Source organism: Metschnikowia bicuspidata, assembly GCF_001664035.1.
Source record: "Metschnikowia bicuspidata var. bicuspidata NRRL YB-4993 chromosome Unknown METBIscaffold_1, whole genome shotgun sequence".
NCBI lineage: Eukaryota > Fungi > Ascomycota > Pichiomycetes > Serinales > Metschnikowiaceae > Metschnikowia > Metschnikowia bicuspidata.
The window spans coordinates 3716822-3731744 of record NW_017387731.1 but is presented as its reverse complement, the minus strand read 5'-3'; the positions used below and the strand labels follow the sequence as shown (position 1 = coordinate 3731744).

At 41.2% G+C, this 14923-nt stretch overlaps 3 protein-coding genes across 3 annotated transcripts; 2 read left to right on the top strand and 1 right to left on the bottom strand.

Annotated features, from left to right (window-relative positions):
• Positions 1-1352: 1352 nt before the first annotated feature.
• On the top strand, positions 1353-5169 carry MUB1 (Mub1p; the record flags this gene model as incomplete). The annotated part of the gene is made up of 2 exons (XM_018858603.1): positions 1353-1357; positions 2709-5169. 2 exons carry the CDS (start codon positions 1353-1355, stop codon positions 5167-5169), a joined length of 2466 nt encoding a protein of 821 aa, XP_018714447.1.
• Positions 5170-5189: 20 nt separating this feature from the next.
• Positions 5190-10204, bottom strand: ESP1 (separase). Its single transcript, XM_018855618.1, has one exon. The coding sequence runs from the start codon at positions 10170-10172 to the stop codon at positions 5319-5321; it is 4854 nt and encodes a 1617-aa protein (XP_018714446.1). The 5' UTR covers positions 10173-10204; the 3' UTR covers positions 5190-5318.
• A 462-nt stretch (positions 10205-10666) lies between these two features.
• On the top strand, positions 10667-11308 carry METBIDRAFT_37187 (uncharacterized protein; the record flags this gene model as incomplete). The annotated part of the gene is made up of 1 exon (XM_018856837.1): positions 10667-11308. The coding sequence occupies one exon, from the start codon at positions 10667-10669 to the stop codon at positions 11306-11308; it is 642 nt and encodes a 213-aa protein (XP_018714445.1).
• Positions 11309-14923: the final 3615 nt, after the last annotated feature.

Genomic DNA, 14923 nt, shown 5'->3' with positions numbered 1-14923 from the left:
TATTCACGAGTATTTGCGACTGACATCTATTACACCCACTTCAAAGCAAACCCAATGAGCGTTGCAAGTGGTCTTAAATACAGGGATGTGATCTTGAAGAATGGCGGAGCAAAGGATATCCTCGAAATTTTGGAAGAGCTTTTAGGCAGGAAGCCAAATTCAAATGCGTTTTTCGCGGAGATTTTGGGCTAAGACCGGGGATGTTTTTGAAAGCAAAGCGACTCAAATTTATTCTATACATAAGTGAAACTAATATCTGCTCGGAAAAACACAGCAGTCCAGAGTGTGACGACTGAATACAACTCACCCCAACATAATATAGCTTAGTTTGCTGAGCTCAATTAATCAAGTTGTATTAGAACGCGACTGGGTTCTTTATAGTATTGTTAATTTAAGTATGTGATATACTACGGACCGTATCTCCTGATTTTGCTAAAGCCCTTGCGATTGTTATTTTGGCGTGTTATGATTCACCCAGGTGGAATATCTATTCTGAAAGCTTTTGCGAGCCTTGCCAGTGTCTTGTTCGTCATTTTGCCAATAGTAAGCGGCAAGATTATCCCTCGAGTCGGTTTCCAACTTGCCACATTCCTGGATCTTGTGAGCACCAAAACAGTTCGGACAGATCCCCGGTTTTTTTTTTCATGAAAGCCCGCATTTTAAAAACAAATTCATCAGCTACACGCACGCCCGTCTTGGAGTTCTGCGGAGATGGTTCGGTAATTACCGCCCCGGACTTTGCAATTGCATGGATTTCCTGGCGGTCCGCTTTGGTATAGACATCCCAAAAATCGTAGCGCAGGTCGATTTGGATATGATCGCGTTTACTCTCATTTTCACTCGGTCATTCACCTCGAATCTCGGTTCAGGGCGAGGCGTAGCGATTGGATAAATCCGGGGCCAAACTTCTTTGAGGAAACGCACGGCAAATGAGATCGGGTCAGAGTCATAACTTGGGTCGTGTTCCTTTTCCCATTCCCTGATCATATGCTCCCCGTTCGGAGGAAACTCCTCAGTAAGTGCCATGAGATGAACCGCAACGTGGCGTAAGTGGGAACGCGATTTGTAGCGCGCCTGGAAACGTTTCACCTCTGCAATAACGAGTTCAGCGCCTGCAACGGTAGTCTCTTTCCACGTCTGTGCCAACGCGCTAATGGCGTTCTCGTCTATAGACGCCTGAGACGAAGTGGAGTCTTTAGCCAGTTGAGCGTCCTTGATGATCATCCCCATCACCTTTCCCAATTCAAGGAGGTCAACTGGTTCCTGCCTCTCGCTAATTTGAGGATAACGCTTGACGAGAGCTGTTGCAATCTTTGTATTCGCAGTTTCGAACGCATCGTAGTGCGCGTTCCATGGAGCAAAGTAAGTGGAGAACAATGCCGGTGTACCGGCGGCAAAGATGGCCTTGAGTGGGGATTTGGTATTGAGATCCGAAAGCGTAATACTCATAATCTTTCAGAATAGATATTCCACCTGGGTTAATCATAACACGCCAAAATAACAATCGCAAGGGCTTTAGCAAAATCAGGAGATACGGTCCGTAGTATATCACATACTTAAATTAACAATACTATAAAGAACCCAGTCGCGTTCTAATAAGTTGATAGATCAACGTTGTACAAAACATAATTATGAGATATAAATGTATCTTTCGTATTACGTTCATTATAAAAAATTTTTACTCTTATTGAATTTATAGCAGTTAACGTAGCTGATGCTCAGGACCTATTTAATACATCATAAATTTACCCAATGTACACATACGTTATGTATTAATTCTATTATTCTAAAGATATTAGACTACCCAGATTATTTTGATAATGATGATCTCATGCACATAGATCTAAATCTAATATTAGCATTCCTGATTGAATCATCATCGATTATTTAACTTTTTTAATATCATTTGAAATAATTGCTATCGACGTTTTTCCCGAATAAAGAAAAAACAACCTGATATTGTGGTACGAACTGCACACCGACAATTGATTCTGCAGGACAAGAATATCTCCGGCTAATTGAGAAAGTGCTGCCTGGCGAAGCCTATCGCGCATCACGTGATGAAAATGGATCTCCGCAAAAAATTTGGAACACTGTATTGGTTAAGCTTTGGACTCTGTCCAGATTGAAAAATGTCATTATTGATTTGACCATGTGACCACTCATGTATTGTAGTAAAGATATTCTCTCTTTTCAAAAATCAATGTCGAGCAGATTTTAGCGGTGTCAGCACAAAATTCATCTTATTTTTGCGCCTCGACAGTGCTATACCCAGTCTCACAATCTGCCTCGCCACCCAAAGCGAGGTCAAAAAAAAAAACTTGTATCGCCACTGAGAGCTACGCCCCCGCCTAGAACAAGACCACTGCGCCAAATATAAGGTTTGGGTTGTTGATAAAATAAATCCATTCCGTAATATATTCCAATCCAGGGACGAATTCACTGAACTGTCTGTCTATCCAGAAGCAGCGTTCTGGTATTGTAACGTTCTTAGACGGCAAACGCTTCATCAACACATTCATCCCTTCACCTTAACTTCCCTTCATGTCAGCCTGGTGAAGGTTCTGTCTGATAACCATTTTATTTAACTTGAAAGACATTATCACCTAAGACATATTTGGACAGGGGCATCTACAGGACTTCCCTTTTCCTTGCTTCCGCCGTACGTTTTTCTCATTCTAACGTCGTCAACCTGCAACATAAATGAGAGACCTGAATTATCGCTCCTTAGCGAATAACAGGGCGGCGGTCACCATCACAACTAGTCTTTATGACCGGAGGGCGCTCGATGTCACTTCGGATAAGCCTCTTGTCAACTCTTTAAACCACCTCACATACTTAGTCTCGTCGAGTGCCAAAGTTCGAGAGACATTACTGACTGATGGTGGGCTCGAGCGTTTGGTGGAAATCCTTCATGAATGTCATTTATCTGCGTCCAATGTTCGTGATAATATTTTTAATGGCGAGAAAAAGCTTCTCACTGCGTGGAAATGGACCCTAGCCTTTCAGTGTTTGGTATTAATCGGTACAAGAGGAACAGAAAAGATACGACAGAAAGTTGTCCGTGCTGGCATGCTTCCTGTAATTGCTACTGTGCTAGATAATTACATCAATCTTCACGAAGGAACTTTTTTCGGTGCTGCTGCATGTGCCCCCCTGGCGCTAGCCCAATTTTGCGCTAGTGCAGATGCTTATCCTGACACTGCTCATCCACATCCAACAGCCCCCACCAATGGATATACTCAGGGTCAAAATTCGGTCGATACGCATCCACAAATTCAACGAGCTCAGCAAATTCCCTCTTCGAATCTATTAAACAACCTCAACGAAGAAGAAAACTCAGAAAATCTTCCACGCATACTCAATCCTTATTCTTCTCCAACTGCAACGGCAAGAACAAACCAGCCTGGAACTTCAGAGGAACCCCAAATCTCAGTTCATGAACCTCTCTCTCTGGGTCCGCCAAATCCATTGCGACTAACCTCAAACACCGGTACAAGAAAGAAATTTGATGTGGTATCATCGACCGTTTTCAACGGAGCCTGCATAAACACTTTAACTAGCGATGACTACGAGACACTCTCTGTTGATCAATTGTTCAGACTCATTCGTGAAAGTTTTGGAGTGCTTACAGGGAACAACAAATCATGTGGTCCTGTTCGATCTTCCGTAAATAATGATATTCGCCGCAGATGTCTCATAATGTGCATTCTCAAAAAATTGAGAGAGAAAAAGGCAACCGAGGTGGTACATCACAGCAATATGGATGAGTCTGAATACGACATGGATACTAATTTGCAGTTTTTGTCCAATCTATATTTGCAGGATGAAAAGACATCCCACATCACTACTGCCATTCACTCAAAAATCGCTCCTCGAAATTTCACAGAAACTGGAATTATTATTCCGAGAGATGATGATGTTGTCTGGTGTTTACAGCTTTTAGCGTATATTTCTAAGTATCCTTACCTCAAGGAAGTGTTACAGAATACGCATCTTGTGCTTGACATGAGCATTAGGGACAATCACTTACATCTGCAATCAAAGGAGACTGGGAATTCAAGATGCAGCTTCCGAAATACAACATCTTCAAGGGAGGCTCTCGTTCCTAGATCTCGCACAGGACGTTTTCTGACTTCAGGTATATCCACCCACTCCACGGCTTCTAACAACCAGGATACGAGTGTAAGCGAAAATCTCATGCCCTCGGCGTCAAATTCGCTTGAGATAAGCAATTTGAACATACGCAATGACATCTCCGATCTTGGCGAAGACGGTTCAAGTCTTTGTCATGGAGATGAACAATACTCTGAGCCCAGAAATACCAGAGCTGCTGATCTTTTTGGACATGTGTACAACCAGGGACGCAAGTTGAAATATGAATGTGATGGAGATGTTGATGAGAATGGTTTGATAGTAGAGGATGATGTGCCTGAGCCTGCTCAAAACTCTAGTCGTTTGAAGAAGCTATTTAAAGCAATCATCGAGGTCGAATCCATTCCTAATGATTTGGACAGAGAACTCGCATTATTTCGTCTCAGCGATAAAGTCAATGAATGTATCGAAGAAGAATCCAGAATCTTGAGCACAACAATAATTGAAAAGCGACTGGAAGAAATAAAGTACTTGTCTGATGTGTGGAATTATGAGACTTATGATAAATTTGATATTGATGATTTGGGAGCGGAGAAGGACTTCGATGTATCCTTGATGGAATACAAGAGACTCAACTTATTTCCAACAGTTGAAAAATTCACTTTTCTTGCGGGCACTGACATGTACTATTGGTCCGGCGTGATCATGAGAAACTCTTGTCGCAGAAATGATTTCAAGGGTGGTGTTCGCCAATGTGGCAATCTTGAATGTGGTAAATGGGAGCAAACACCCAGGGAATTTAGCAAATGTAAGAGGTGCAAGCGAACAAAGTATTGCTCTCGTGAATGTCAGATGCGTGCTTGGCATTGTCATAAAAATTGGTGTGTTCTCAGCAATTCTTCAACGTCTACAAACAATGCGGATTCTGCAAACACAGTGTATGAGGGACAGCACGATCGCACCATAAACATGGAAACAGCAACATCGGATTCTGAGGGAATTACATCAAACGCGAATGATTTGTCGCAACACGTTTCAGCATCTGATCAGGAGACTCAATATTCTGAACTATGATCCCTCAGATACATACTACAGCTGTCTCATTCTATATTAAGTTCTATTTGCAGGCGGGCCTGGGATGCTCGCATTTTGCATTATATATTGTCCATTTGGTTATTGGGAAAGTCATATAAAAAATGTTGTTGGTATATGCTTTTAGGTAATCATTTTAAAGTTAAGGGTAGCCCATGCAATATTGGGGCTGCGCCATTGAGGTACTTCAAAATACAAGCATCACGACTCTTCGTCATTGCATGTGCAATGGACTTTGGGCTTTGAGTATAGCCTTCGCCTAAGCCCCACTCAGCAAACATTGACAAACTGAACACATCAATGTCTTTATCTGTTATATCCCACAAGTTTGTCACGATTGCCGGAGATCCACAAACAAGCCAGTTGAATACATTGCTGGATGAAGGCAAGTTCCCGTGTCCATGAAAAGCAGACGAAGAACAACCCATCAAAAGACTCGCTGGTAGATGGGTTTTCCCTTTTGCATTTGACTTAAATAAAGCCGATGAGCGCAAGTACTGCTCTCCTCCACCGTGTCCTAGATAGACATAAAGATTTGTGTCAAAAAGCTCCGAAGCCAACCATTCTTCTGAGGGACTTTCTCCAGCAATACCCTTTGCACACAGTAGCTGGTGGAAAACAGGCTCAAATATTTTTTGCGTTCGGCCAAGATCAGACCCAGGGTTGATAACATAAAGAATCTTTTCATCACCCTTGTCGAAGACTGACATACGTTTATAATTTTTTAAAGATTCGGTCAAAACACCAACACTGGGCATACGTGAAACCGAACGTCCTCTTAAGAAGGACATGGACTCCCATGGTATGTGAACACAAGACGGGCTCGGTATAATCACCAAGTGCTGGAAAGAAGAACTATCTGGTATGGAAGGAAAAATCTTGGAAATGCTATCAATGAGCCAACTCTTGTCTATCGCTTCTTCGGAATTTACGCGAGTGTCAAGGTCATAGTGATGTATTGCATAATCGGTCAAATCCTTCAAATACTCGTAGTATGAGTTTTCATGTCGTTCGTAAAGACAAACGTGATAGAACAATTCGACAAAGATTTGGTCGAGACCAAAAGATATTGATTGATCCCCAATGGCGACCGTCCAAATTTTGTTCAACTCTAGTTGAAAACTTTCATATTCTCTTGCGGTAGAGTCAAATGTATTGAACATTCCCGTGAATCCGCCAATAGTCAGTTGCTCCATTTGCTGCAAAAGCATTTGGAGCTGCGAGTCTAGTTCAAATCTTATTTTCCACCACAGTTTTCTCTCATCCTTTGTTCGAATTGTGGATGTTACCTTGTTCTTGGTGGAGTTGTTACTTTCGGATATAATGCCATTCAATTCTTTCAGGTATTCCTCAAAACCGGGACCTGTGCCTCTCGTTCTCCTATTGAAAGGGAGTTTAAGAGAACGAATATCATCAGCTTTGGTGTCCAATCGGGAGATAATCAAGTCACCGGATACGTCACATACGTCTAGAGTAACAACTGCCCAAGACGCGGGAAGCAATTTCTGAAAATCTTTGTAGAAAGATGTCGTTGTAATTTTTGCAAAATTCAGGTTATCCGTCGCATGCAATGTCGGTAACAATACCGACTCAGATAGATTTTCGTGAATTGCTGCTCTTTGGTTGAAGTATGGAAGAGACTGTGAGAGATCTCCACACATAAAGGATTTTTGAAGTAAAATCATCATTTCAGAATCTTGACAGTGTCCGGAAGACGAGAGAAGGAAAACGCATCTTCGCAATAAAGAGCATAAGTCACGCATTTCCCCGACTTCAATACGGCGAAGAAAATCTTTATCAGCGAAATGCTTTAAAGTTTCTCTGCAATCTAACACACGAGAAATGCATTTATTAGCGGGTCGCAGTTCAATTTTTGATGAGCTTGTGGGACACGGGAAGAGCTGTACCAGTGTAATTAACTTTCCAGATTCACTGCCAATGGACTCAACCTGTGTCAATATCTCTCGCAGCAGTAAAATGGCTCTTGTGAGAGTTTCGTGCGTGTCGGGGCTATCTTGTTGTAATTTCGATAGGTGCATACTGTCAAGATCAACTGTCAATGATCCAAGATCTACTAATAGATCAGAGATGAACAGAAACGAGGCGCAAAAGTGATCCACTTTCTCTGGTGTTTCAAATAAACATGCAAGTGCTTTGTGAATAGTACGCTGTAGGCATTTTTTAGGAATACAACCAACATTCAACCTAGTAAAAACTATAGCCTCTGCAAGATCCAAATATGGAGACTCCCAAGTGTTTCTACGACCATTGTCGAATTGTGAAATAGCATCAGATGTTTTGCCCACATGAAGTAAGAGGTTTGAGCTAATGAAGTGATTCAATGTTTTGAGGGGAGAATCGTGTAGCTGGGAATTAATTTTTACAAATTCAAGACAGAAGTGCATCGCATCTTTTGTGAGCCCAAGGTGTTTCGCAGCTTTGAAAGCAAAAATGTAACTTTTCGAGAGCAAACTAAGAGCTTCAAGTTTGGCGCGATACAATTCTGGATTGCTTTCCGTCTTTCTTAAAACCGAGAGTAAGAGTTTTATCGATAGTTTCAAATTCCTCAAGGCCGTGAACATTTCAGCTGACATTATGTTCATCATTGAAGTCAAGAACAGAAATTTAGCAATCGTCAAAAAACACGACAACTTATCATGCAAGGATTGACTCTCAACTGTAGTTAGAAGATCGTATTCAGGTCTGGAAGATATGATAGACTTGAGTTCTTCAAATTTGGATCTGGATTTTTCTTCATCGCGTATTTTGATGAAGAATTCAAGTTGGGTCAATTTCAAATTGACTAGATTGCCATAGTCTGAAATTTTACCGGAAAATGCATCTTTGAGAAGGCTTCCATAGTTCTGCAAAATATGCGGGAGCTTGTCAATTTCAGATATCTCAAGAAGACAACGACTAAGCAATATGTTAAGATTGATAAGGCCTTGGGTTTCCTTGAAGTTTGAGCCCTTGAGTCTTTCAATGAGTTTCTGGATGAGTTTTATACAACGGTTAAAAAATCCCATATGCGATAAAATTGTTAAAATTTCCAAAAAAACTGAAAAGTGGCACAAGAACTTTGACATGTGTGCATGATCTAGCCATTGATGTACCCAAGCATCAATTTTTTTCAAAGCAAGCGTATCAAGTTTATTGATCTTGGATCTATTAGCAAAAATCCCCGCTGCAAGTATGACATCAGGACATAGACTGAGAGTTTCTACCCGTGAAATGTATACTTCGATCTGAAAATATTGGGATACTTTGTATCGAGTCGCAAGCAGAACTGTCTTCGGTAGATTCTCCATCAAATCCTTTAATAAGCCATGATTTTTGATGGGTAACTTGAGATGAAGTGGGATCAAAAGATTTTCAAAGAGCCTGATTTGTTCATCTGGTGCAATGAACAGTGTTTTTCCAAAAAAGTGATGCGTCATTTTCTGATCTGCTATCAAGCATGAAGCTATAATGCTCAAAACTCTGTTCTCAGTGAGTCTTGGTGTATCATCCTGAATGTATTCTTTCACAAGCTGGGTGGCACTTTTTTCAGCGCCAAGATCGAAAAGGGAAGAAATTGAATACTCAATTCGCTTTGATACATATACTTTGGAATCGCACTTTTTAAGAAGATGAAAGTACGCTAAATCTAATTGGCAGGCGGTGAAAAATCCATCAAGCAGTTCAGACTTAAGTGCAAATTCAAAGCAAAGACGTGAAACAAGTTTGATATTCTCAATTCGTTTCTCTTGTATTAACATACATGAAACAATTGGCGCCCACTCTTTTAAGCAATGAGAAAAAACTTGATCATTAACCAAAGCAGACTTGAGATACAGCACACATCTGTCAAGAATGTCATGATGAAAATCAGTCATGGCTTTGGCTGGAACTGATTCTAGAATAGGTTTTATAACAGAGGCTGATTGGATACAAACTTCTGTTTGTTCAAAAAAATTCAACACAGACTTTTTGTTCAAACTATCGAGGGAAGAAATGGACATCGCCTCTGCAGCAAGAAGGCTCAGATTCAAAAGAGATTGCGGAGCGACCAACTTTCTTGCAGAATCATCTTGCAAATAAAACTCTGCAACCTTTGCTGCAACCTTCGAGTGCATAAATCTCTGGTCTTTGGATATAATTATGTGTAAGTCGCTAACGAATGGTTTTAGCGCTATATCATTGATATCACATAATTCGAGATCCACGTTGTTGTTGGTGAGAACATTATACTGCAAAACTTTGAGTTTAAGAGCAATTATTGAGAGAGACAACTCCAGTGTTGGTAACTTAGAATTGATGAACTCGGCCACTTTGACCAACCCCGAAAGCATTTTTAAGCAGTTGAGATGGTATTTCATTGCAACAGAAGTATCGCAGAATGACAAGCACGTGTCAAAGTTCGAACCCAGCAAAAAAAGCGAGGCAGTTTTCCAGAACAATTTAATATCCAAGGATGAGTCTTTCTTAGTGATAGTTTGTACTTTAGAAGTAAGCATTTGCAAAACAGACTGGATAAGAAAGAAATGAAACGAGATAATCAACGTGAGGGGAAACCCCACATCATGTGACACGCCTTTCAAAAGAGTTTCGTAAGCAACTGAAGTAGATAACAGAGATGAAGTGAAAACATTGTATATGGTACAAAGCTCTCCAAGTGCATACTTATAACGCATTTGAGAATTGAGAAAGACCACATAGTGCTGGTGTTTTTTAACCAATGAAATCCTGTCGTCGTGGCTCTTTGCACTAGAATAAAGACATTTAAAGGCCAATGAAAGATTTTCAACGCTTTTGGTCTGCTTTGAGGCACAGAATGAGTCGACTAAATCTAGGGCCACTGATGAGACAGAGCTTGTTTTCGTTCTCAAATCTGTAGGCAAGTTGGTTGACAATGGCTGCAATGGTGTCAACGACAGACGTTTTTCACGGGATAGATACAGCTGAAGTTTTTTCTTGATTTCATTTATTTGTGAATTGCCGCTCATTGGTAGTATTGTTTTTCTTCCACGGTCGACAGTCTCAAAACAAACCGTGGTATACAAACAAACTGCATGCAAAGGTACACTATGTTTTCGCGCCCGATTTAAGAAAGAGAAACCCCACTACTGCCTTTTGTAAACAGGTGAAAGGATTCATGTTGCAAAGAATTGGTTTGAAAGATTGAAAAAATGAGTCGTTGATTCAAAACTATAGGCGGTTTATAACGCATTGCTTTTTAAATCCATCTATCATGCTTTGATATCAATAAGCGGCGATTTTTAGCGAGATCACGTGTATGAAAGGTGTTGCTCATTCAAAAAAGGTTTCTGAGTGCACACTACTCTCTGATTTTGCTGCTAGGGACCCTAGACAAAACAATCTTAAACGTCTAGCCCAGTTTACCGTTGCATTATATCTGAAATTAACATTTCGAAATTTCTTATCGCACTCCCTCGGCCTTTGCCATTCCCCAACACGCTCTTTTCACCTAATTGTTTCCATGATACTGTCTTCTCGTTTATTCCAGAATGTTCGGGGAACGGATATTGGCAGCATTTTCAAATCTGCCATGGCACGAGTTAGCTCTCAGACTATGATACTAACAGCGGGAACAGGGGCCATCTCCTCGGAGCTTCACGGAATGACCCTCTCTTCGGTTTGCTCGCTATCGGTTCATCCAACTCCTCTCTTGCTGTTCAACCTACATTTACCCAGCTACACATCGAAAACCCTTCATGAATGCGATGGAATTTTAGGTCTTCATGTCATGCCTCCTACGAAAAAGGCTGTGATGTTGGGGAGAAAATTTGCCGGAGGTGTCAAAAGAGATACATCCCACTTTGATGCCGAAAGTGAAGATGGTGAACCTTTTCATGAGATGACTACTCCATTCAAGGGATTATCAGATGCATATTCAATGCACATGACAAGCAAAGGTATTTATGTGCCCATCTTGAAAGAGCTGGAAGTGGTGTTTCTTTGCGCAAAACATAGAGTTTTCACAGTGGATAAACATGAATTATGGGTAGTGAGGGTTGATGACATTCTTTTTCCCAACAAAAACTACGATTCGAAATCCTCTGGGGGACTTTTGTATTTCCAGAGAGGATTTCGTCAATTGGGCCAACTGCTTTCTGAGTGATGACAAAAGAAAAGTGCCTACTACCGCATCCTTGAACATTCATGTCACACCTACCTTGTTAATATCAGTATGCAAATTATTCTATGTGGTTATTCCAGGGCAATGTTGTCATTAAAGTAGCCTTTGAGTTCCAAGCTTAGTTCATCAGAGGCTTCCATTATTTTGGGTATGATACTCCCGAGACGATCGTGTATCTTCTTCTGCCTCTTTTGAATCTTTGCCGTCAAGGTCTTTTTGAAGCCCTTGATTTCCCCATTTAATTTAGCAATCTCGTCTTTTCGAAACCTTAACTTGCCCTCAGTCTTCTTCAATCTGACCTCAGCCCCCTCTTTTTCTCCCTCTACGGCTCGAACATCCATTCTCAGCTGATTGAGCTTTTGCTCAGACTCTAGGATATGTGACTCGAGCTCAACGATCTCCAGTTTCAAAGATCTTTCTTCTTTGTCGTATTTCTCCTCAAAAACGTGATTGCTTTTCTCGATATCATTGATCTGACGCTCGAGTTCTCTTATCTCATTTTCCAACTGCATCACAGAGTTTTGCAACCCTTTCAACTTGCCACCAATTCGACCTTCATTTGTCTGTGCCGTCCCATATTTGTCAATCTTGGACTTCAAAGAATCAATCTGGCGCTTAAGCTCAGTAACTCTCTTGCTTTCTTCCTTTTTGGTTTTTTTAAAATTTGTCTTCATCTCGTTTATGCTGGCAATGGAAAACCGCAAGCTGGATTGAAGCAAACCTATGACTGAGGAGATATTTGTATCATTCGGTTTATATTGCTCATACTCGTGTGCGGCAGTACTAACAATAAAACACCCGACCAAAACTTCATCGCCAAATATTTCGACTTCAAATTGATACAGAGGAAATAACCCGTAGATGGATATGTAAGCTTTATCTTTATCAGATGAAGGAATTTTGGACACACTCACATCAACGAGATTCCATGGAATCCCATTGACGCGAAATGAAAGGTTTGACACCACAGCCAGGTCCATTAGCTCAAACACAATCCGTGAGCTTTCTGCTGACACCAATGCTAAATGTAAGGACATTGGAGTCGGGGATTCTAGACAGGTAGTTTCCAGACTACTTTTGGCTGGAGGCCCTGAAAAAAGATGAGGCTTCACTGCCAACACTTTGATTGCTGCTATCCAAGTCCAAATAGGTTGAGTCGATACTGTAAAATATCTATCCATGATTGTCGTTGAAGGAATAGCCGTGCTATTGGACCTTTTTCGATCCACTATTGTCCTGTTTTGGCTTTGCTTGAAACCCGATACAGGAGTTTTAGTTGCAGGCGGCTTCATGCAAAAAATCTTAAAATTTTCAGCAGTGATTGCCTCTTTAGAGTCGCGCAATGGTGCTTCTAAAGGATTGCTAGCCACTTTTGAATTAAGTTTGATCTCGTATGGTTCACTTGTAGCTGACGACTGAGTCCGTGGTTGTTCCATGTTGATTACAACCACCGACTCCGAGGAAGAGTTTCGAGGAAGACTAGATATTATTCCACCTTTTTTGAACCCCCCATAAGGAACATCTGGGGTAAGACATGACAAGTGATCTAGCGTTTTAGAGTAGTCTTTCAAGATGAAGATTCTCTTGAGATATGGCGAAATAGTCAAGCTAATGACATGGATGCAAAGTACCAAATAGGCAAAATTTATGACAATGAAAAACTCCCTCGAAATAAAGGAAAGGCGCTCGATGGACTTGTCACCAAGACGACAGTACTTGATAAATATTTTAAAAACAAGGCGACTCGCCCAAGACGCCTTTGCTGAAAATACCTTGGTGTCCTCATAGTACGTGCTCTTCCTCGACGACAAGAAGTTGATTGAAGGCATTGGTGAAGAAAGCACAGAGTTCGCTTCAGGGTAATCATGAGTAGCATAATGACTAAAATCGCTCTTTGGCCACAAAAAGGTAGAGCATAGCCTGGATATGTCGCCCCAAAGTATCGAAGTGTTCATATTTGACATTCGTTCTTTGATATAGTTCGCTGCAACAACGAACGAGAACCCAGTGACAAAATTAGCAAAGCCACCTGGCGCGTTTTTCGTTTCAGTCCTTGTCGTGCCACTTGTGTACGCATTTCCATTGTTGGAAGTAGTAGTGGTGGTGGTGACACATCCATTGTTATTAGCACTATTGGAAACGACGGAGACATATGTCGTTGAGCCTGTCGTATGAGTTCCAACAAGTCTGCTAGCAATAATTGACTTTGCCAACACTATTAAGTACTGAAACCAAGCACGCGGTAACGAGAAGTGGCAAATCAACAATATGAACGAGTTGACAGAAAACAACTGTAGAAATTCGCCTAGCAACTCAGAACGATAATATGAGTTTCTTGCTCGAGAGCTAGTCTCCAAGTTGAAGCTTATCCGATCCTCTGACTTGAGAAAGTATTTTGCAATGAATCTGCCAGCAAGAGACTTAAATGATCCCAGAAGGATATAAGATGTAAGCACAAGACAGCTTACGCTTTGAGGTAGGGTTAGCAATACGAATATAAGCGCACCAACATCGCAGCCAGGTTTGGGATTTAAGATGGCATCAGTAGATATGGATGCGGGCGAAAACACGACACTTTCACTTTGACCAGATGGAACCTGAAGTTCGGGGGCAGATGTAGGTATGTTTTCGGTAGTACTATCTGCAATCGCAGCAGCTCCAGCGCCAGTAAGACCAAAAGGAGGTGGTGAGATAATCTGCTCGGTATTTTCTGTCATTTTCAGTGACAGTTTGGGAGGTGGATTACCACCATGCATGTTGTCAACGGAATAGATAAAAAGTTGTGCTTCAGATGCCTTTTGAGAGTGGGTGGAAATGCGTGTTGCTTTTTCTTGAGAAATGATTGGCGAGCTCAGATTAAATAATCTTCTTTGCTGCTAGAATCGTGTGGTTCGTGGAACTCGTACCCGTCTAGGAGATAGTTTAGTTTTTGTGAGAGAGTTCCGAATCCTCTTTAGTTCTTTGGTTTTTTCCTTTGTATGCTTGTGCGATTACACGCACGAGACCGGAGTTCCCGGTCGAAGACACGTCTCTTCGATCGTGCGAGAAAATCCAATTTGCAAGCTCGATAAAAAGGCATCTGATAATCATTCTTGCGGAGAGTTTCAATATCTTAAATGTTAAAGGATCATATTCGCCAGTTTCCAGATGTTTGCGTGCTCCCTTACATTTCTACAAGTTTTTTTTATTATCCAAGTCTCGGAAAATGGGTACAATACGAAGTCTCTCTCAAACGTAATAAGCATGTAGCCATCGCAACTCGAAAGCTCGCCACTTTGCTTGCTCATTTCTTTCCTACAACTACACTCAGATGTTTCTTCTTGGTATAGATGCCTCAAATTTAACTATAGAAGTGAGCTACCACGGGTTCACAATATTTGCGCCTGAGTCATGTGCGGATCTCGTTTGTAAAAGCACTGCATGAGGGCGATCTGATGCTTCTCTGTAGAGTTTCAGCGCTCTTTAGCAGAACGAAATTCTTTAACTACCGATACAACATAATTTTTCAAAAGAAGAACAAGCCAAAGCTGTACTAAGTTGTTTGCTCCAACCTGGAAGTCTTTACTTGAGAATCTTGGATTCTGCTGCAGTAAATGT

What these genes read in the sequence shown, in the direction of transcription:
- ESP1 (XM_018855618.1), bottom strand. Translation starts at nt 10,172, where the DNA reads ATGAGCGGCAATTCACAAATAAATGAAATCAAGAAAAAACTTCAGCTG.